The sequence below is a fragment of the Tachyglossus aculeatus genome, chromosome 11 (assembly GCF_015852505.1).
Source record: "Tachyglossus aculeatus isolate mTacAcu1 chromosome 11, mTacAcu1.pri, whole genome shotgun sequence".
Classification (NCBI taxonomy): Eukaryota; Metazoa; Chordata; class Mammalia; order Monotremata; family Tachyglossidae; genus Tachyglossus; species Tachyglossus aculeatus.
The window spans coordinates 46675871-46699498 of NC_052076.1; the positions used below are offsets into that span (position 1 = coordinate 46675871).

Genomic DNA, 23628 nt, shown 5'->3' on the forward strand with positions numbered 1-23628 from the left:
GGAGTGGGAAGCAGCGGTTGGGGGTGGCTGGGGGGAGAGGGACAGACACAGACCTCCCCCGGAGCGGAAATGGATGCCGGAGCAAAGGTTCCCCCTGCCCCCCTGCCTCTTGCGGGCGCCTGCCGTAAATAAGCGGGCCCCAACCTACTCGGGGCCTGGCTAGTTCCACTTGAAATTAAGAGCAGCTACTTCCCAGATTTTCAGACGCTTGAAAGGGAGTCTCCTTCTGAAAATGGGGTTTAAATAAATACAGAGAGAGACAGAGACAGAGAGAGAGAGAAAGACAGCGACAGAGAAATGCAAACACAGCTCTCAGTTAAGGGTAGAATTGGATCCGAGGTCTCCAGATAAGACTTGGAAAGCAAGGTAGGCACCTCCAGTCCCTCCAACAGCTTTTTCTCTTCGCTTTTGGAGGCTGGAACCGACCGATCCGGCTCACTATCCACACCCAGAACCGGCCGCTCATCCTCAAAAAGCGCCGTGACGGGCTACTTTATGGGTTCTTTTGGGTGCTTAGGGGCGTGTGGATCTCACGGAGGGCGGAGAGCAGTGGCTGGCTCCACCCTGCCCCTCCTCCAGCTCTGGGGGATGCTCCCCTCACTTTCGGGGAGACTGTTCCCCAAGACTCTAGCTGAGGGGCAACTTGGTAGAAACTCCAACCCAGGGGGGTGGAATGAGCGACCCCCTCTGCTTCCTTCGGTCTCCTCCTGCCCCCCACCGCAAATCCAGAGCCATATCCAGCGCTTAGAACAGTGCTTTGCACATAGTAAGCGCTTAATAAATGCCATTATATATATATATATATATATATATATATATATATATATATATATATATATATATATATATATTCCGGGGAGGGGATCCCAGCCAGGCCCGGCCCGATCTCCGACAGCACCCTGCCCAAGGCGGCTCTGGCACGACCGCTCCAACCGTTAGCCGCGCGGGGCTTCTCGGGATTTGGAATCTCTCCCTGCTTATTAGCCAAAGGAAGGTCGACATGAAGAAAAACAAACATCCTTTAAGAAATCCAGAAATAACTCAACGGACGCAGCCTCCTCTCAGGCACACAAGCACGAGTAGAAACACCCTCTCAATTCCAGGTTCTGTCCCCGTTTTCCGGCCTTAGTGGAATCACCCTCTCCATTCCAAGTTCTGTCCCCGTTTCCCGGCCTCGCCCTCCCCTCCCCCACGCTGATCCCGGACCCGTGGTTTTTTTTTTGAATGTTTTCTTTAAAAAATATATACTCCTTTTTAATGTTTCATAAAAATACTATTGTTCCTAGTCAAACACAAGATATTGCAATATGAAGAGTAACTGCTTTTTCCTTGCTCTAGAAAATGTGAAAAGGTCATCACACGGGTTAATATAGAAAAAAACGCCAGAACCTCTAAGTATCACAAAAGCCGGTACCAAATGAGCAAGGTGGAAGCTTTACTGAGTGCCAGGTGTCGGGATGGGGCTGCTCGGGCCTCTCCTCTCCGGCCGACGGGGCCGGGAGGCTGCTGCGTTCCCGGCAGGGCTCCTAGAAGCGAGAAGCGGGCTCCGCGCTTGCCAAGCTACGACCGACCGCTCGGATTTCACCCAGTTTCACACCCCCCGGCCACCTCGCCGAGCTCCGGAGGATCTCCCGTGCCAAACGGCACCGAACGCGTCAACTTCCCGCTACCAGAAACGGGGCGGGGGAAGGTTTCCACGCCAACCAAACCCTCTGTCTGGTAAAGGAAGCTCCGGCTCCTCCCCACCTCCCGGAGGGCACCGAGGACCGGCCTTCGGGGCTGACCCCGCGCTCGCTCTGTGCAATGGGTAACGACTCCACCTTATTAGAAAAGGTGCGGTTCGGATAAAGGTGACGGGGAGGCCTAATTGGCGGGGAGCGCTGAGGAGCGAGCCAGCCTCTTGTCCCCCCGGGCTTCGGATCGGTGACCTGCGGGGCGGGATCCGGCTCCGGTCCGCGGCTCAGTTCTCAGACAGGGACAACGCCAGGGCCGCCTGGAACGAGGCTTCTTCGTCGATGCTGTAGTCCTGGAAGAAAGGAAGGGGGAGGTGGGGAGAGATCGATCAATCAGTCAATCAATCAATCGTATTTATTGAGCGCTTACTGTGTGCAGAGCGCTGTACTAAGCGCTTGGGAAGTCCAAGTTGGCAACATATAGAGACGGTCCCTACCCAACAGTGGGCTCACAGTCTAGAAGAGCGGGATCTGTTTTGTTTTGTCGCCTGTCTCCCCCTTCTAGGCTGTGACCCCGTTCGTTCATTCAATCATATTTATTGAGCGCTTACAGTCTGCAGAGCGCTGTACTAAGAGCTTGGGAAGTCCAAGTTGGCAACGTATAGAGACGGTCCCTACCCAATAGTGGGCTCACAGTCTAGAAGAGCGGGATCCGTTTTGTTTTGTCGCCTGTCTCCCCCTTCTAGACTGTGACCCCGTTCGTTCATTCAATCGTATTTATTGAGCGCTTACTATCTGCAGAGCGTTGTACTAAGCGCTTGGGAAGTCCAAGTTGGCAACATATAGAGACTGTCCCTACTCAACAGTGGGCTCACACTCTAGAAGAGTGGGATCTGTTTTGTTTTGTCGCCTGTCTCCCCCTTCCAGACTGTGACCCCGTTCATTCACTCAATCGTATTTATTGAGCGCTTACTGTGTGCAGAGCGCTGTACTAAGCGCTTGGGAAGTCCAAGTTGGCAATGTATAGAGACGGTCCCTACCCAACAGTGGGCTCACAGTCTAGAAGGAGGAGACAGAGAACAAAACAAAACATATTAACAAAATAAAATAAAATACTGTTATTGGGTGGGGACCATTCTCTACATTGTTGCCAACCCGTACTTCCCAAGTGCTTAGTACAGTGCTCTGCACACAGTAAGCGCTCAATAAATACAATCGAATGAATGAATGAATGAACGATGAGGAGGTGGGAAGAGTCACAGCAGCAGGGCCCGGGCTCTGTCTCCCCTTCTCTCTTGGGGCCTTCCCTCCCTAAGCCCGGAGCGCCCGGTGGTAAAAACGGAGGCCACGTGGTCTCCCGGCCAATAATAAGAGTAATAATAAAAATAATTGTGCTTGTAATAACAATAATTTGCTAAGTGCTTGCTTTGCGCCAAGTCCTGCAGCCGCCTGTTCCGGAAAACCCTCCAAACGGATGCCCCTCCAGTGCCCGCTCGTGAGTCTAGCCGGTCTCCTCGGCAGCGCCAGGAGGGCTTTCTCACTGCAGTCATTTCCAAATCTGGCCTGGTGGGAAGAACACGAGCCTGAGAGTTAGAGGACCTAGGTTCGAATCCTGGCTCTGCCAACTGCTGGCTGTGTGACCTTGTGCAAGTCACTTAACTTCGCTGCGCCTGTTTCCGCAACAGTAACAGGGTGATTAAATGCCTACCGTCCCTCTGACTTAGGCCGCGAACCCCGTGTGGGACAGAGATCGAAACTGACCTAATTAACGTAATAATAATAATAATGATGGCATTTATTAAGCGCTTACTATGTGCAAAGCACTGTTCTAAGCGCTGGGGAGGATACAAGGCAATCAGGTTGTCCCACGGGGGGCTCACAGTCTTCACCCCCGTTTTCCAGGTGAGATAACTGAAGCACAGAGAAGTTAACTGACTTGCCCAAAGTCACACTGCTGACAATTGGCGGAGCCGGGATTTGAACCCTTGACCTCTGACTCCAAAGCCTGTGCTCCTTCCACTGAGCCATGCTGCTTCTCTAACGTGCCCATCACAGTGCTCAGAAAGGTGCCTGACCCACAGTAAGCAGTTATCAAATACCATAAAAAACAAATGTATTTTTTTTTTTTAAAAAAAAAAGCGCCAACCATGTGCAGAGCACTGAACTATTGGGTTCCAGGAACAGAAATAGGAATAAAAGGCTTGCCTTGCCCTCCTTCTGGGGAGAACAATCACTCGGAAGAGATGGACCGCAACTGTCCAAAGTATGCGAGGAGAGGTTAAAAATCAACAACCACAGTTGATAAAGCTAGGCATTTACAATAGGGACCCAAACGGGGAAGCGTATAGGTGAGTCATGAGTGCTGAGGTGTTGAGATGTTGGTGCACTGAGTTGGAATCTAGGGAAGCTTCATGGAGGTGGTCGTTTCTTGAAGAAGCAGCGGGCGGGAAGCACTTTGACGAGGCTGTAGGTGGAGGGGACAGTCGAGGGGTGGAAAGATCAAAGGGTAGGGGGTGGAAAGAACTGGATTGGGCGGCAGAGAGGACGGCGGGCGAGGCGAAAGGCGGCTGCCATCCCCTCGCCCCCTCCTACCTCACCTCCCTTCTCTCCTTCTCCAGCCCAGCCCGCACCCTCCGCTCCTCTGCCGCTAATCTCTTCACCGTTAGGCCTCGTTCTCGCCTGTCCCGCCATCGACCCCCAGCCCACGTCATCCCCCTGGCCTGGAATGCCCTCCCTCGGCCCATCCGCCAAGCTAGCTCTCTTCCTCCCTTCAAGGCCCTACTGAGAGCTCACCTCCTCCAGGAGGCCTTCCCAGACTGAGCCCCTTCCTTCCTCTCCCCCTCGTCCCCCTCTCCATCCCCCCCATCTTACCTCCTTCCCTTCCCCACAGCACCTGTATATATGCTTGTACATATTTATTATTCTATTTATTTATTTTACTTGTACATATCTATTCTATTTATTTTATTATGTTAGTATGTTTGGTCTTGTTCTCTGTCTCCCCTTTTAGACTGTGACCCCACTGTTGGGTAGGGACTATCTCTATACGTTGCCAACTTGTACTTCCCAAGCGCTTAGTACAGTGCTCTGCACACAGTAAGCGCTCAATAAATACGATTGATTGATTGATTGATTGATGGAACGTGTGGCCGGCCTGGAAGGAGTTCTGGATGGGCTCGGGGGAAAAAGTGAGGGTAAGACGTGTGAGAAACAAACAGGTCCTATTTCCTTTTTTAGGGGGGTCTGGGTGCCGGGAGGAGGTGATGCGTGGAGGGAGTGGAGAGAGAAGCGGGAAGGCAGGGAAGGGGAGATCTTCTGAGGCGATGCAAGAAAGGGGGACAGCATTATTTCCAATAATGCGGTCTCTAAATTCTCAAGAAACCAGCTCCGAAAAAGTACGGTCGGATTGGGTCCGAGAAGCCCGCCCCCACTGAATACTCTATTTTGCCTAGGGGTCCCTACCAGTCCCGCCCCATGCAAGCTTGGCTCGGACCGAGAGAGCCAGAGGGGCACGCGGGTAGCGAGGAAGGAAGGAGGCACCAGCTCTCCGGCCCTCCGTCTCCGGTCAAGCACCGCGGGAATCTGCCCGGTGGAGCTCCGGGGCCCAAGCGTCCCGATCGGCCCCATCCAGGATAGGCCTTTGTGTGGGACCCCCTCTCTTTGAGGGGTCGGTTCTTGGGACGGCCCCACCCTCCTCAGCAACCCGGGGGTTGGGTCAGCCAGGAGCGAGAACAGCTGGCTTCTGAAAGGGGGGGTCCCCGCGTGAACCCCACGCCCACCCTGGGCTGCCCCGGACAGGGAGCCCCCGGGGAGCGCGGCTGCCTGCGGGGACACTGGGGTTTCTCTTCGGGTCCCGACACGCCAAGGGCCAAGTGAGGATGGCCAAGGGGGTTCAGGAGACAAGAGGAAGCTCCGGAGCCCATCCTCTGTGATTCAACCCCCGGAGAGGGGAGCCACTAAAGCAGCAATAACCGGTGGTGTTCCTGCGGGAGGGCCCGGGCCTGGCGGGCCCTCCCGTATATATGTATATACCTGTATATATGTTTGTACATATTTTTCACTCTATTTTATTTGTACATATCTATTCTATTTATTCTATTTTGTTAGTATGTTTGGTTTTGTTCTCTGTCTCCCCCTTTTAGACTGTGAGCCCACTGTTGGGTAGGGACTGTCTCTAGATGTTGCCAATTTGTACTTCCCAAGCGCTTAGTACAGTGCTCTGCACATAGTAAGCGCTCAATAAACACGATTGATGATGATGCTGATGATGGCGGGCTAGGCCAGCTGCCCTTGTCCTCAACTCGGAAGCCCTTCCAAAAGCCACCCAGAGAAGCAGCGTGGCCCAGCGGAAAGAGCCCGGGCTTTGGAGTCAGAGGCCACGGGTTCAAATCCCGCCTCCGCCACTTGTCAGCTGTGTGACTTTGGGCAAGTCACTTCTCCGGGCCTCAGTGACCTCACCTGTAAAATGGGGATGAAGACTGTGAGCCCCCCGTGGGACAACCTGATCACCTCGTAACCTCCCCGGCGCTTAGAACGGTGCTTGGCACATAGTAAGCGCTTGATAAATGCCATCATTAAATTAATTAATTAAAACCCTCGCCTCTGGGGTTGGCGGTTTCTCTCCTCCAAGGAATCGGGGCTCCCTCTAGTGACCACCATTTGGACGCTCGGCGGTCCACTTGGGAGACGCCACTCCCCAGTTGGCTGCGGGTTGGTTCCCTTTAGGACTCCATGCTACTTTTAAAGGAGGAGCCTGACCTGGGCACTTAAGGGGAAGAGGAAGGGGTTGATGGCAGAGGGGCGGGCAGGCCACCTAAGCAGCAGCGTGGCTCAGTAGAAAGAGCCCGGGCTTTGGAGTCAGGGGTCACGGGTTCCAATCCCGCCTCCGCCAACTGTCAGCTGTGTGACTTTGGGCAAGTCACTTCACTTCTCTGAACCTCAGTGACCTCATCTGGAAAATGGGGATGAAGACTGTGAGCCCCACGTGGGACAACTTGATCACCTTGTATCCCCCCAACCAGCGCTTAGAACAGTGCTACGCACATAGGGAAGCAGCGCGGCTCAGTGGAAAGAGCCCGGGCTTGGGAGTCAGGGGTCACGGGTTCTAATCCCGGCTCCCCCACTTGTCGGCTGTGTGACTTTGGGCAAGTCACTTCACTTCGCTGGGCCTCAGTGACCTCATCTGGAAAATGGGGATGAAGACTGTGAGCCCCACGTGGGACAACTTGATCACCTTGTATCCGCTTAGAACAGTGCTTTGCACATAGTAAGCGCTTAATATCATTATTATTATTATTATTATTATCAATAATAAGCGCTTAACAAATGCCATCATTATTTATGTAATAGGGAAGTGGTGTAGTGGAAAGAGCAGCGCTTGGAACAGTGCTTGGCACATAGTAAGCACTTAACAAATACTATTATCATTATTATTATTATTATTATTATTATTGGCCTGGGAGTCAGAGGACCTGGGTTCTAATCCTGGTAGGGTTTATCTCTCTCCCCAGGGCTATGATATTTATGCAATATTATTATTTATATAATAGGGAAGCAGTGCGGTGTAGTGGAAAGGCTTGGGAGTCAGAGGACCTGGGTTCTAATCCTGGTTCTGCCACTGGGTCTGCTCTATGACCCTGGGCAAGTCACTTTAACTTCTCTGGGCCTCAGCTTCCGCACCTGTAAATTCAATACCTGTTCTCCCTCTTAGACTAGGAGTCCCATGTGGAGCCAGGGACTGTGTCCAACCTGATGATCCTGTATTTGCCCCAGCGCTTGGCACACAGTAAGCCCTTAATCGATCAATCAATCATATTTACTGAGCTCCTTCTGGGTGCAGAGCACTGTACTATAAGCGCTTGGAGAGTGGGCCTCAATCACTTCTCTGGGCCTCCCTTACCTCCTCTGTAAAATGGGGATGGAGACTGTGAGCCTAGGTGGGCAACGTGATTTTCTTGTAGCCACCCCAGCGTTTAGTGCAGTGCCTGGCACATAGTAAGCATTTAATACTACTATTACTATTAATAATAGCAATAATAACATAATGCCTTTGTCCCAAATGCCCCAGGAAGGAGTGGGCGGAATTTCCCACACATCAGGCACCCTCCATGCTGGGTTAGGATATGGGCTGGGAACTGCCAAACCACCTAGATAGCGTCTAAATGGCCCTTTGGGCAACCCCTCTCTCCGAGGGGATGGGCTGGGGGTGTCCAGGCCCACTAGACAAACTCTGGGGCAAGCTAGGGGCTCTTCCCGGGGGTGGGCTCTCAAGGACAAAAGACCCTCGGGGGCGGGGGTGAACCCCACTCACTCAGCGACGGGGGAATCCCAGCCCACAGAGCAGCGCGAGTTGCCGTCCCCTCACTGCCGGGGGCTTCCTAAGGAAGGACGGACGCCGAGCTATCCGCCCTCACCCCCTCGCCCCTCGGCTTCCCATTAACCCCGGCCCGAACGACGAGCTGAGGACGGGGCTTCCCCAGTCACCGCCCGAGCCCCAGGCGGGGACGCGGGGATACCCACCACGAAGGTGTCGTAGGAGAACTTGTGCCGGTGGAGGAGATGCTGCAGGAAGTTGGCACTCTTGTAGCTCGGGTCACCCCAGGGCATCGCTGAGCAGATAGGACACACCTGAGGCACAAAGGAAGAGGAAAAGTCTGAGGCTGGGGCAGCTTGGCCTAACTCGTCCCATACGCTCTCCCCTCTGGCAAAACCCGATTTGTCTTTGAAATACTGGGCGTTTTCAGTAATCTGGGTCTCTGCCCATCCACTCCCTTCACCTGATTACGAGCAAAGAGGCAGTGCACGACCCTGCCCGTCTGCCCTGAAGTAGGAAGATTGGAGCCCACGGCTGTTTTCTACTCTCCTTTTTCATCCCCACCCTTCAAAGTCAGGTGAGCCCCCATCTCTTCCAATTCTTACTGTCGGAGCCCCGGTAGCGTGGGATGGCTCCAGGCGTTGTTAGCCAGGGGATCAGCTTATTGGATGACTTGAGGTGCCAAGGAACACGAGCTACTTGGGTGAACCCCTAGTTGCCAGTGGCCCACGGAAACAGTGCCCAGGACTTAACGGTTTAGGGAGGTCACCCTGGAAGTCCCCTTCTGGAAACGGCTTGTGGGGGCAATGGAAAAGAAATAGGGAGCCAACGAACGGCGTCGATCTTGTGCGTTTATGCAGCTGGCTCACGGATGTCAGCTGTGAGCCCACTGCTGGGTAGGGACTGTCTCTATATGTTGCCAATTTGTACTTCCCAAGCACTTAGTACAGTGCTCTGCACATAGTAAGCGCTCAATAAATACGATTGATGATGATGATGATGATGTCAGCGGGCGATAGTCTTGCCTGGAATACCCGCCCTGCCCGGTCTGACCCTCCTGATGCTGGGGGCAGACAGATAGCCGGGGAAAGGGATCCGGAGGCCCGGGTTCTACTCACCACCCTGTTGGGATCGTTGCGGTGGTTCTCCATGCAGTGTTTGACCAGCTCCTGCTGATCCAGGTTACGGGCTCCACAGTAGGGACAGACGAAGGTGGATCTGTTTGGGATATTGCTGGGATAGGGGAGGAGCAGAGACGGGGCTTAGGAGCAGCGGCTTAGTAGGAACCCATCAGCCTCTGGGGTGGTCCGGGAGGTAGGACTGGGGTCAGAACTGCGGCTTGCCCCAGGGCTGGCGGGCCCGTGGTCCCCGCAGGGCCTGAAGGTCTGCAAGTGGTCACTCCTCATCGAGGACTGTCTGCTCATGGCCTCACCCCAGCAGGGGCGGGTCTACCCGCAGCTTGGATAGGGCCGCCTCTCCGTTCCCACCCCGAAGGCCTGCAGGGCCCCGTCGGGAACATGACCCTGTTGTGGGACTCCGGGCCGGGAGGAGGATACAGTGTGCTGGCTGGACGGCAGAGGCCTCCGACAGGTCAGAAACTGAGGCCCCTTTGGGAACACGACCCTGTTGTGGGACTCCGGGCCGGGAGGAGGATACGGTGTGCCAGCTCGACGGCAGAGGCCTCCGACGGGTCAGAAACTGGGGCCCCGTTGGGAACACGACCCCGTTGTGGGACTCCGGGCCGGGAGGAGGATACGGTGTGCCAGCTCGACGGCAGAGGCCTCCGACGGGTCAGAAACTGGGGCCTGCCCTGACACGCTCTGACTCGAAGGCAGGATCGGGTATGGCTCCATTGTCCGAACACTAAACCAGGCTGGTCACGAGATTGGGACGGGCTCGCTTCTGGGGACCCCCGTGCCACACCCCAGCACCTCGGCCTCTTCAACTTGAAACGCTCCGAGTGGGGAGGGATCTTATGCCGGGGGCAGAGGGGGAGAGGCTGCTGAGCGGGCCTCTGCTGGAAGCCACGAAAAGGCTAAGGGATGCACAGCCTGGAGCCAAGGGATTCTCTCCTGAGGGGCCGCTCTTTCGACGGGAAGGTACGGCTACAGTCTAATCGGTTCCACCATTTCCCTCTCCGCTTGCCCAAGATGTAAAATTGCCAGGATTGAATCCCAGTTGCCCTCGTCTCTTTCCACCCCAGCCTAGCTAACTTCCCAGCAAGTGCCAGAGTGAAAGGAGCACGCGGGGGCACATAAACGGCAGCCCACCGTATTTTTGGCAATTAGAAAAAAAGGAACTTGAGCTGGCCCATAACTTCCACCCCAACTCAGCTCCTTAGAGACCAAGCGGCCTGGTCTGCGTCTACGTGACTTGGTCGACCACACAGGAAAAGCAGCGTGAGAAGCAGCGGGGCTCAGTGGAAAGAGCCCGGGCTTGGGAGTCAGGTCATGGGTTCGAATCCCGACTCCGCCAAGTGTCAGCTGTGTGACTTTGGGCAAGTCACTTAACTTCTCTGGGCCTCAGTTCCCTCATCGGTAAAATGGGGATTAAGACTGTGATCCCCCCGTGGGACAACCTGATCACCTTGTAACCTCCCCAGCGCTTAGAACAGTGCTTTGCACATGGTAGAAGCAGCGTGGCTCAGTGGAAAAAGCATGGGCTTGGGAGTCGGAGACTGCAGGTGCTAATCCCGGTTCTGACGCTTGTCAGCTTTGCGACTTTGGGAAAGTCACTTCACTTCTCTGAGCCTCAGTTCCCTCATCTGTAAAATGGGGATTAAGACTGTGAGCCCTATGTGGGATAACCCTGATTACCTTGTATCTCCCCCGGCACTTAGAACAGTGCTTGGCACACAATAAGTGCTTAGCAAATACCAACATTATTATTAGTAGTATTAGTAGTAAGCACTTAATAAATGTCGTCATTATTATTATTACAGGAAAAGAAGGAACTCAAGCTCTAAGCTAGTTCCGGAACTCTGACAACACCATTTCTGGGGGCTCCGTTTTTAACAGACAACAAGATGAGAAGCTAAGACCGTGCCCCCTCCTTCTCCTCTTCTTCTTCTTCCTCCTCCTCCTCCTCCTCTTCTTCTTCCTCCTCCTCCTCTACACGTTCTTCCACTCGGGCCAGCGACCCCAGGCCCGTGTCACCGATGGGAAGGCCCGGCCAGGGATGCCTACCTGGGAATGGGCTGGGATGTGGGCACCACGGGGGCGAACTTGGGGCAGTTGGCCATCTGTTCCTGGACCTTCGTGCAGGAGGAGATGTGTGATCTCATCTTAGCCAGGGTGACCTAGGAGACGGTTAGAGGGCAGAAAAGGCATCGGGAGCAGGTCCTGGGTGGTCTAGGGGATCGAGCGTGGTGGGAGGGGGCCCGAGGCCAAGCAGGCTCCTCAAGCATCAGGAAGGGCCCGGTCGAAAAATCCGTTTCAGAGCCGGCCACGTGGAAGGACGCTCGGAATTCTGGCACTCCCTGGGAACTAGGTTCTAATCAATCCATCTTTGGTATTTATTGAGCTCTTCCTGTGTGCACAGCATCGTCCCAAGTGCTTGGGAGAATACAATAAAACAGAGTTGGGAGGCGGAAGAAGCTTACAGTCGAAAGGGACTAGCCTTGCAAATAACTCAACCAAGTTCGCCCAGTCCTAACCAGTACCAGACTATATACTTCCGCTTCTCCCGGGAATAAAGCTTCTCCCGCTCGCAATCTTCACAAGGCTCCTGACCCCGTCCGCCTCGTCCTCTGCCGGACCGACTCTGAGACGGGGCCTCGTGGCACCTTTCAGGGACAAGCTCCGGTGGGCAGAGGGGCTGAAGTAACCCGACAGGAAGGGGAGCCTGACAACAGGCTCCTCCTCAGAGGAACGGAGCCGCAAGGCAGAAGGAGAAAACCAGTTCCACGGAGGAACTGGGGGGGACTACTCTCCCGCCGCCGGATCGACCCCGACGCTGGAGGAGCTGCAGATGCACGGAAAGGGGATGAGGTGCCAGGGATCCCCCTCGAGGGGCAGGTTCGTAGGGGGATGGAGCTGGGGAAGATTGGAGAGGCACAGACACATGCGAGACTGGGGAGGTGAAGAAAGACACACCCACACCCACCCGCAAGGCGGAAGACAAGCACACGGACAGACTGAGAGAGCCGCACCCGTGACAGACAGATGGACAACAAACAAGTAGACAGACCTACAATTTTTTGTTAGCATGTTTGGTTTTGTTCTCCGTCTCCCCCTTTTAGACTGTGAGCCCACTATTGGGTAGGGACCGTCTCTATATGTTGCCAACTTGTACTTCCCAAGCGCTTAGTACAGTGCTCTGCACCCAGTAAGCGCTCAATAAATACGATTGATGACGATGATGATGACCTACAACCATGCCTATGGGGCTAGGGAAGTAGACAGGCCAACACACATACCCACACAGGCAGCGGCAAGGCCGAAATGCAGATTCTCTCAGGGCCGGGAACGGCCCAGGGGGGAGTGGCGCGGGTTGGCGGGACGCCCACCGCTCCCGCTCCCCGCCGGAGGTTCAAAAGCCCAGGACCGGGGAAGCAACGGGGCCGGGGGAGGGCGAGGTTACCTTCTTGCTGCAGCCTCGGCACGGGGCCTTGTACGACGACAGCTGCTTCTCCACATTAGAAGCTCTGTCCACCTTCTTGGGCTCGAAGGGGAGGCGGCAGAGCGGGCAGAGGGGGGACGGCACCAAGAGGCACGGCTGCAGGCAGTCCCCGCAGAACCTGCAAGGCACAAGAGCCCTGAGCCCTCCGCGGGAGTCGGACGGGGGGCCCGGGTTGCCGGGCCCCCGTGGGCACCTGGTGTTCCCGAAGCCTGGGATCCCGGCCGCCGCTCCGCATCCGCCCCCGCTGCAGGGAGGCTAACGTTGGAGAACCCAGAGGACTGACTTTGCATAATAATAATGGCATTTGGTAAGCGCTTACTACGTGCAAAGCCCTGTTCTAAGCGCTGGGCAGGTTACAAGGTGATCAGGTTGTCCCACGGGGGGCTCACGGTCTTCACCCCCATTTTCCAGATGAGGTAACTGAGGCGCAGAGAAGTGAAGTCACTTGCCCAAAGTCCCACAGCTGACAGTTGGCGTAGCTGGCATTTGAACCCAGGACCCCTGACTCCAAAGCCCGGGCTCTTTACACTGAGCCACGCCGCTCCTCTGCCCCATTTATTTTGTTAATGATGTGCATCTAGCTTTATTTCTATTTATTCTGATGACTTGACACCTGTCCACAGGTTTTGTTTCGTTGTCTGTCTCCCCCTTCTAGACTGCGAGCCCGTCGTTGGGTAGGGACCGTCACTCTATGTTGCCGACTTAGCGCTTAGTCCAGTAAGCGCTCCATAAATACGACTGAATGAATGAATTGCTTGACACATGGTAACTGCTTAATGAGTACCACAGTTAAATAAAACGAAGATAGGGAGCTTACAGTGAGGCGGAGACAGACATTAAAATAAATTACACCTGTGTACCGTGGGGCCGAGGGTGGAGTGACTACCGAGTGCTTAAAGGTTACAGATCCAAGCGTATAGGCAATGCAGAGGCTCATTTTCCACCTGAAATTAGATGTGAAGGAACCCCACTGCAGTTAGGAGAGTTACGAGATTAGGGGTTAGATCTTCTAGACTGGGAGCCCACTGTTGGGTAGGGACCGTCTCTAGATGTTGCCAACTTGGACTTCCCAAGCGCTTGGTACAGCGCTCTGCACACAGTAAGCGCTCAATAAATACGATCGATTGATTAAGGTACAAACAAAATAGAGTAATAAATACGTACAAACATATATATACACACATATGAGCCTTACCTCCTTCCCCTCCCCACAGCGTCTGTATAGATGTATATACGTTTGTATGTATTTATTACTCTATTTTATTTGTACATATTTATTCTATTTATTTTATTTTGTTAATATGTTTTGCCACGTTGTCTGTCTCCCCCTTCTAGACTGTGAGCCCACTGCTGGGTAGGGACCGTTTCTATATGTTGCCAACTTGTATTTCCCAAGCGCTTAGTACAGTGCTATGCACACAGTAAGCGCTCAATATGATTGATTAAGGTACAAATAAAATAGAGTAATAAATACGTACAAACATATATATGTATATACATATGAGCCTTACCTCCATCCCCTCCCCACAGCACCTGTGTATATATATATATATATATATGTTTGTATGTATTTATTACTCTATTTTATTTGTACATATTTATTCTATTTATTTTATTTAGTTAATATGTTTTGTTTTGTTCTCTGTCTCCCCCTTCTAGACCGGTGAGCCCACTGTTGGGTAGGGACCGTCTCTAGATGTTGCCAACTTGTACTTCCCAAGCGCTTAGTCCGGTGCTCTGCACACAGTAAGCGCTCAATAAATACGATTGATTGATTGATTCTATTTATTTTATTTTGTTAATGTTTTGTTCTCTGTCTCCCTCTTCTAGACTGTGAGCCCGCTGTTGGGTAGGGACCGTCTCTAGATGTTGCCAACTTGGACTTCCCAAGCGCTTAGTACAGCGCTCTGCACACAGTAAGCGCTCAATAAATACGATTGATGTACACGTAAAATAGAGTAATACGTACAAACATATATATATATACACACACGAGCCTTACCTCCTTCCCCTCCCCACAGCACCTGTATAGATATATATACGTTTGTATGTATTTATTACTCTATTTTATTTGTACATATTTATTCTATTTATTTTATTTAGTTAATATGCTTTGTTTTGTTCTCTGTCTCCCCTTTCTAGATGGTGAGCCCGCTGTTGGGTAGGGACCGTCTCTAGATGCTGCCAACTTGTACTTCCCAAGCGCTTAGTACAGTGCTCTGCACACAGTAAGCGCTCAATAAATACAATTGATTGATTCTATTTATTTTATTTTGTTAATGTTTTGTTCTCTGTCTCCCTCTTCTAGACTGTGAGCCCACTGTTGGGTAGGGACCGTCTCTATATGTTGCCAACTTGGACTTCCCAAGCGCTTAGTCCAGTGCTCTGCACACAGTAAGTGCTCAATAAACACGATTGAATGAATGAATGAATGAAGTCTAGCCTGTGAGCCCGCTGTTGGGTAGGGACCGTCTCTATACGTTGCCAACTTGGACTTCCCAAGCGCTTAGTAAAGTGCTCTGCACACAGTGAGCGCTCAATAAATACAATTGATTGATTGATTCTATTTATTTTATTATGTTAATGTTTTGTTCTCTGTCTCCCTCTCCTAGACTGTGAGCCTGTTGTTGGGTAGGGACCGTCTCTAGATGTTGCCAACTCGGACTTCCCAAGCGCTTAGTACAGTGCTCTGCACACAGTAAGCGCTCAATACGACTGATGTACAAATAAGAGTAATAAATACGTACAAACATATATATATATACACATGAGCCTTACCTCTTTCCCCTCCCCACAGCATCTGTAGAGATGTGTACACGTTTGTATATTTATTACTCTATTTTATTTGTACATATTTATTCTATTTATTTTATTTAGTTAATATGTTTTGTTCTGTTCTCTGTCTCCCCCTTCTAGACGGTAAGCCCGCTGTTGGGTAGGGACCGTCTCTAGATGTTGCCAACTTGGACTTCCCAAGCGCTTAGTCCAGTGCTCTGCACACAGTAAGCGCTCAATAAATATGATTGAATGAATGAATGGGCCCGTTGTTGGGTAGGGACCGTCTCTCGATGTTGCCGACTTGCACTTCCCAAGCGCTTAGTCCAGTGCTCTGCACACAGTAAGCGCTCAATAAATACAATTGAATGAATGAAAGGGGTGGCCGAGAATCGGGCGGTTACTTGCGGTGTTTGCAGGGTTAGGGATACGCGAGGGGGCCGCGGCAATTCAACAGCGGGACTCATCCAGGGCCGGGGAAACTCGCCGAGGGCAGGCCCGCCCAGGCGCCGGGCTCTCACGGAGGGTCTCGGCTCTGCTGGGGCCGGGGGAGGGCAGCTCTTCGCACCCTCCACCCATCGCTCCGTGCTATTTCTTGAGCGTTTACCGCGTGCAGGGCATCACAGGGAGCATCTCTAAGGACGAGCCTGAATCCGGCAGGTTTTCCCACCGGGCTACACTGCTCCTCCGTCGCTTCGGCTCTGAGCTTCCAACCGGCTCCAGTAGCTTCCCCTGCTTCAGGAAGCTCTTTTCTACAAAGCTGCCGGCGTCTGTACTGTCCAGGGCGCTTAGTGGGAGTCCACTACACTGTCCGCGCGTGGCTCAGTGGAAAGAGCCCGGGGCTTTCGAGCGGGTTCACGTCCCGGCTCCGCCAACTGCCAGCTGTGCGACCCTGGGCAAGTCCCAACTTCTCTGTGCCTCAGTTACCTCATCTGGAAAATGGGGTTTAAGACTGTGAGCCCCCCGTGGGACAACCCGATCACCTTGTAACCATGAGCCATGCTGCTTCTCACGTTTTGCTGTATGTTTGGTTTTGTTCTCTGTCTCCCCCTTCTAGACTGTGAGCCCACCGTTGGGTAGGGACCGTCTCTATATGTTGCCAACTTGTGCTTCCCAAGCGCTTAGCACAGTGCTCTGCACACGGTAAGCGCTCAATAAATATGACTGATTGATTGTAACCTCCTCAGTGCTTAGAACAGTGCTTTGCACATGGTAAGCGCTTAACAAATGCCATCGTTATTATTAATACGGAGCGGCAGCAAGGCCTAGTAGAAAGAGTACGGAACTGAGTCAAAAGACCTAGGTTCTTGTCCTGGCTCTACTACTTCCCAGGCACGTGGCGAGTCTCTCGACCTTTCTGTGCCTCAGTTTCCTCATCTGTAAAATGGGGACAGAACACGGGTTTTCGCTCCCCCAACGACCGCGAGCCTCATCTGGGCCGGCTCTCCGGTCCCGACTCGGACTTTCGAAATGAGGAGGGAGCCCGGATCCTTCCTGTTACCGGACTGTTTCTTCACGCTTGCAAAAGAGAAAGGAGGGCAGAGGTGAGCCGGCCCGTCCGCACCTCCGGCAGGCCGTGGGGGTTTCCTGGGTGGTCGTTCTCACATCTCACCTTTTAGACTGTGAGCCCAATGTTGGGTAGGGACTGTCTCTATATGTTGCCAATTTGTACTTCCCAAGCGCTTAGTACAGTGCTCTGCACATAGTAAGCGCTCAATAAATATGATTGATTGATTGATTGATCTCACCAGAGCGGTTGGAGGCCCCCAGATGCAGTCGCCCGAGGAGCCGTGGCAGCGTCCAATCTAGCCGGGCCGCCGCCGGCTGTTCAGACCACCTCTCGGCCCATCCCCGGGGGCTCAGGGTAAAACGGTTTCTAACCCGAACCCAGCGTCGCCCACGTCGAGCCGTGAGGAGCCCCGGACTCTGCTCCCCCAGCCACGGTGGCCCGGCCCCCTCGTTCTACGTATCGGCGTCCTTATCTTTCAGGTTGCTTTTCTACTTCTGTGGTTTCATCTTTCTTCCCTCCCCTTCTTAGATGGGGAGCCTCTGGAGGTCCAGGGACCGGCGTCGACTTTTCACCGGTGTATTTTTTTCCCCCGGCTCTTGGGACGGCGGTCCGCACGAAGGGAGTGCTGCAGAAAGCGCTCAGGTCCTCAGGGCTGACGAACCTGGGCCGACTGAACAGTTTTTCAGTCGGTGTGTTGGATTCCCGAAAGCTCAAGAGCGAGGAGGCAAAAAGGGCCTCCAATCGGCTGTATTTATTGAGCGTTTACTGTGTGCACAGCTAAGCGTTTAGGAGAGTACAATATGACATTATTACGGACACATTCCCTGCCCGCAACGAGCTTACAGTCTAGACGGATGAAACTGTGGTTCTCCCGAGGCCACCCGTTGCTTTCGGGAGCGGATGGGCAGTGACCCGACGGCGGACAACGGGAGGAATGAGGCCGGCCCGCTTGCCACATTGGGTGCCCGGGGGACCGGATCACAGTAAAGAATGCACGGATGGGGCAGGTGATGGGGTTTCCCGGGAAGGGGCACGGCCCGCGGAGACTAAACGCCGATCCCAGCAATAGCGGGGAGACCAGGCCCTTCCCCAGTCGTCTCCCCGAGGGGTCCCTGGGGGGTCCCTGCTCATATTGCACAACTTGAACACGGTTGCAAAACTAGGCTTTGACAGGTGCATTTAATACCTGCCAGAAAGGAGGGCAAAGCGAGGCAGGGCCGAGCAAATAACCAATCGTGCCAAAGCCAATCGTTCCACGGTCCAAGGGTGGACGGTGAAGGTCTGGACGGGATGGAGGCCGGTCCCAGGTGCCACCCAGATCGGCCCAGACATCAGCCTGGCTTTCAGGGGGACTCCCAGCCTGGGCACTGCCCCGGGCTGGAATGGATTCTAGGGGCCCCCGGGAGTCGGAATAAACAGCCGACAACCTTAAAGCGCAGGGGCTGGGCTGGCCAGGAAGCCCAGTGGTCTGCCACAGGCTCGCTGCATTCTTTTGTCTTGCCAAGCCGTTAGGAGTCAGGAGAATCCCTGCCCAGATGCCACGCTGGCCGGGAAGAAGCCCTTTCTGGGGCTGGGGCTCACTTTCCCCAGCTCCCAAACCCACACGACCCCTCTCTCCTGAAGGCGGATCCCTAAGCCCGTGGCTCCACGAGCCCCTGCAGGCTTGCTTCCTTCGGCTCTTCAGTGGGGCTTGGCCTCGCCTAGAAGGGGGGTGGGGAGGTTACTGGCTTTTGTTTTGTCTTGGGGTCTCATTTCCTGGGTGACTTCACCCCCGTCACAAGGACGAGTTGGGTCCGGGAGAAGGCAGGAACACTAGGTCTTTGCTCCCTTCTTTCCTACTTTTAAATGACTGGCCCACAAGCGCGTCTCAACCTCCAGAGTGCAAATCTGTCGCTGACCTCTTCAGCTCTCCCTCTCCCCCGGCGCTGCATTTTCCTGGAGTTTGGGGACTGCCTGTTCAACGGTGCCAAACGCCGGGGCACTTGTCAGGTCACTGGAATTCCCACTGGTTCCTTTCCCCTCTGGACGTTTGGCTCGGCTTCGCCGACGGCTCCGTTTTAAAAAACGACCTGGCTTGGAGCTTCTTGGATCGGCAGACACTTGGAGTTAGGGGCTTTGGGAGAGGTCAGGCTCGTTAAGGAAACCACTCCACCCTGCCTGCCCTTGATCAAGATGAGACGTGAAGCGGGGTGGGGGGGCTCGGCTTTTCCGGCCTTTACGTTTCCCTCGGAAACAGCTGGAAATGCACAGTTCGTTCATTCGTTCGTTCAATCGTATTTACTGAGCGCCCACCGTGTTTAAAACCCAAACTGAGACCCCAGCCCAGCTCAAGGGGACACGGAGTAGGGGACCCTCCGCCGGGAAACGGGGACCGGCACCATGAATTGACTCGCGGCCTGAGTGGAGGACAGTTAGAGCTAGGTAGGGACCTTCTGGGGGTGTTGCTCTGGCACCTCTTTCCAACAAACCAAATCCACTTCCCGAAATACAACGGCTCAAAGACAAGAGGGAGACAGCCTGGGCTCTTCCACACCGTCTCTGAAAACGCTTTAGGCTGGGGGTGAGAAGAGTGAGAAAAGATTCACTTCAGGGGAGCAGGGAGGATTCTAGCAGGAGACTTTTGAGAAGTCACCTTCGGTTTTGGACTCCCCGGAGTGAGAGAGAACCAGAAGGAAAGGCATATCGCGGGGCGGAAAGAGAAGAAAGAAGAGGGAACGGCAGAAAAATTCAAGGCGTGACCAATCTTAATAGGAAAAGAACTGCGGAGGAGAAGGCTTTTACTGCGACAGCAGGAGCAATGGCCAGTCTCCGAGAAAAGCCCAACAGAGGAAACCAGTTTGGGGAAGATATCCCGGAAAGCCCTGTAGCCAGGTACGGCCCATGAACTCCAGCCTCTAGAACAGAAAGAGGCTTCGTTTGAGCAGAGCAACAGGTGGAAATGGAAATTTGGCGTCCAGGGTCCGCCGGGTTTCTCTGCACTCTCCGAATACGCTGCGGATCTAGAAGTAGCAAAGAAACCCACCCGGATTCACCGTCCTGTGGGGTTCTAGAAATAAGAACGAGAACAAGTCTCAAGCCACCCTCGGTAAGGATCTCTGGAATAGCAGCCCGGGAAGAAAATACCCTGATCTTAAAAAGGGGAAAAACCAGTTCAATCTCGAGAACGGGCCTGCCTGGAAGATGGCGTGGATTTACAAAACAGATTATCTTCCCTCCCAAACCCTGCCCTCTCCCTGACTTTCCCGTCACTGTAGACGGCACTACCATCCTTCCCGTCTCACAGGCCCGCAACCTCGGTGTCCTCCTCGACTCCGCTGTCTCGTTCACCCCTCACATCCAAGCCGTCACCAGAACCTGCCGGTCTCAGCTCCGCGACATCGCCAAGATCCGCCCTTTCCTCTCCGTCCAAACCGCTCCCCTGCTCGTTCAAGCTCTCATCCTATCCCGTCTGAACTACTGCATCGGCCTTCTCTCTGATCTCCCACCCTCGTGTCTCTCCCCACTTCAATCCAGACTTCACGCTGCTGCCCGGATTGTCTTTGTCCAGAAACGCTCTGGGCATGTTACTCCCCTCCTCAAAAACCTCCAGTGGCTACCGATCAATCTGCGCATCAGGCAGAAACTCCTCACCCTGGGCTTCAAGGCTATCCGTCCCCTCGCCCCCTCCTACCTCACCTCCCTTCTCTCCTTCTCCAGCCCAGCCCGCACCCTCCGCTCCTCTGCCGCTAATCTCTTCACCGTTAGGCCTCGTTCTCGCCCGTCCCGCCATCGACCCCCAGCCCACGTCATCCCCCTGGCCTGGAATGCCCTCCCTCGGCCCATCCGCCAAGCTAGCTCTCTTCCTCCCTTCAAGGCCCTACTGAGAGCTCACCTCCTCCAGGAGGCCTTCCCAGACTGAGCCCCCTCCTTCCTCTCCCCCTCGTCCCCCTCTCCATCCCCCCATCTTACCTCCTTCCCTTCCCCACAGCACCTATATCTATGTATATATGTGTGTACATATTTATTACTCTATTTATTTTACTTGTACATATCTACTCTATTTTATTCTGTGAGTATGTTTGGCTTTGTTCTCTGTCTCCCCCTTCTAGACTGCGAGCCCGCTGTCGGGTAGGGACCGTCTCTCTATGTTGCCAACTTGTACGTTCCCAAGCGCTTAGTCCAGTGCTCTGCGCGCAGTAAGCGCTCAATCAATCCGATTGATTGATTGATTGATTGATTGGTGTGAGGCGCGACTCACGTGTGGCCGCAGGCGGCGATGCTGACGGGCCTGTGGTAGACCTCCAGGCAGATGGGGCAGCTGTAGTGCGCCTCCAGGCCCGCCTCCGGGGCCACCGGGACCGGGGATGCGGCGGCGGGAGGAACGGGAGGAGGAGGGAGAGGAGAGAGGGGAAGGGGAGGAAGGGGAGGAAGGGGAGGAGGAGGAGGATGAGGGGGAGGATGAGGGGGAGGGTGGGGAGGGGGACAGGAGGAGGCCGGGGCCTGCCGCGCCGGGCCCGAACCCACCAGGCTCCGGAACAGCGCCATCCCCGGACCCGGGCCACAACCGACCCCCCGACCTCATCAGACCGCGACGACGGACCCTAACGCGTCATCCATCCGCGACGCCGGACCCCTAAACGTCACGCGCGCGCGACGCCGGGCCCTAACGCGTCATCCATCCGCGACGGCGGCTCTCCGGAACGTCGCAAACGCGCGACGGCGGACACCTACACGTCATCCGTCCGCGACGGCGGACCCCTTAACGTCGCACACACGCGACGCCGGACCCCTCCGACGTCACCCACGGCGGACCCCTTAACGTGACGCACGTGCGACGCCGCCGGACCCTTAGACGCCATCAATCCGCGACGGCGGACGGACGCGCGAGGCCGGAACCCTAACGTCACCCACGCGCGACGCCGGACCCTTACACATCATCCATCCGCGACGGCGGACCCGTAACGTCACGGACGCTCGACGCCGGACCCCTTAACGTCCCGCCCGCGCAACGCCGGACCCTGATACGTCATCCCTCCGCGACGGCGGACCCCTTGACGTCACGCACGCGCGACGCCTGACCGCCTCCCGACGGCTGACCCCTCTGACGTCTTCCATCCGCGACTCCGGACCCGCCCCGCCCAACGTCATCCGTCCGCGCCAACGGACCCCCCCCACCCACACTATCCGTCCGCGACGGCGCATCCCCCCAACGTCATCCGCCTTGTATTTATTGCTCTATTCACTTATTTATTTTACTTGTACATATCTATTCTATTTATTTTATTTTCTTAGTATCTTTTGTTGTCTGTCTCCCCCAGCGCTTAGAACAGTGCTTTGCACATAGTAAGCGCTTAACAAATGCCATTATTATTATTATTATTACTACAAGCCACTTAACTTCTCTGTGCCTCAGTTCCCTCATCTGTAAAATGGGGATTAAGACTGTGAGTCCCCTGTGGGACAACCTGATCACCTTGGAACCTCCCCAGCGCTTAGAACAGTGCTTTGCACATAGTAAGCGCTCAATAAATAACATTATTATTATTATTATTATTATTATTATTATTATTAATCCATCCACGACCCCGTACCCTTAAACGTCCCCCACCCGCGAAGCCGTGGTTCTCGCCCGTCATTCACTGCTCCGCCCCTTGCCTGCTGTGTGGCTCGGGGTATGGCACTTAGCTTCTCTGAGCCTCAGTTCCCTCATCATCATCATCCTCAATCGTATTTATTGAGCGCTTACTGTGTGCAGAGCACTGTACTAAGCGCTTGGGAAGTCCAAGTTGGCAACACATAGAGACGGTCCCTACCCAACAGTGGGCTCACAGTCTAAAAGGGGGAGACAGAGAACGAAACCAAATATACTAACAAAATAAAATAATGATGGCATTTGATAAGCGCTTACTAGGTGCAAAGCACCTTTCTAAGCGCTGGGGAGGTTAGAAGCGGCGTGGCTCAGTGCAAAGAGCCCGGGCTTTGGAGTCAGAGGTCGTGGGTTCAAATCCTGGCTCCGCCACTTGTCAGCTGGGTGACTTTAGGCAAGTCGCTTCACTTCTCCAGGCCTCAGTTCCCTCATCTCTCAAATAACAACTTGTACTTCCCAAGCAATTAGCACAGTGTTCTGCGCACAGTAAGCACTCGATAAATACAATTTTATTCTGTTGATATTTTGTTGTCTGTCTCCCCCCTTCTAGACTGTGAGCCCGCTGTTGGGCAGGGACTGTCTCTAGATGCTGCCAAATTGGACTTCCCAAGCGCTTAGTCCAATCAATCAATCGCATTTATTGAGCGCTTACTGTGTGCAGAGCACTGTATATATGTATATCACCTGTATATATGTATATATGGTTGTACATATTTATTACTCTATTTATTTTACTTGTACATATCTATCCTATTTATTTTATTTTGTTGGTATGTTTGGTTTTGTTCTCTGTCTCCCCCTTTTAGACTGTGAGCCCACTGCTGGGTAGGGACTGTCTCTATATGTTGCCAATTTGGACTTCCCAAGCGCTTAGTACAGTGCTCTGCACATAGTAAGCGCTCAATAAATACGATTGATGATGATGATGAGACAGAGAACAAAACCAAACACACTAACAAAATAAAATAAATAGAATAGGTATGTACAAGACAAATAAATAGAGTAATAAATCTGTACAAACATATATACATGTATACAGGTGCTGTGGGGAAGGGAAGGAGGTAAGATGGGGGGGATGGAGAGCCCAGCGCTCTGCACACAGTAAGCGCTC

The 23628-nt window shown here is 53.8% G+C and overlaps 1 protein-coding gene across 1 annotated transcript; it reads right to left on the reverse strand.

Moving 5' to 3' along the window:
* Positions 1-1415: 1415 nt before the first annotated feature.
* RNF166 (ring finger protein 166) lies at positions 1416-17167 on the reverse strand. The gene is made up of 6 exons (XM_038754714.1): positions 17130-17167; positions 12568-12724; positions 11172-11284; positions 9105-9219; positions 8193-8300; positions 1416-2026 (listed from the first exon to the last, which is right to left on the reverse strand). Exons 3-6 carry the CDS (start codon positions 11267-11269, stop codon positions 1961-1963), a joined length of 387 nt encoding a protein of 128 aa, XP_038610642.1. The 5' UTR covers positions 11270-11284; positions 12568-12724; positions 17130-17167; the 3' UTR covers positions 1416-1960.
* Between the last annotated feature and the right edge of the window lie 6461 nt (positions 17168-23628).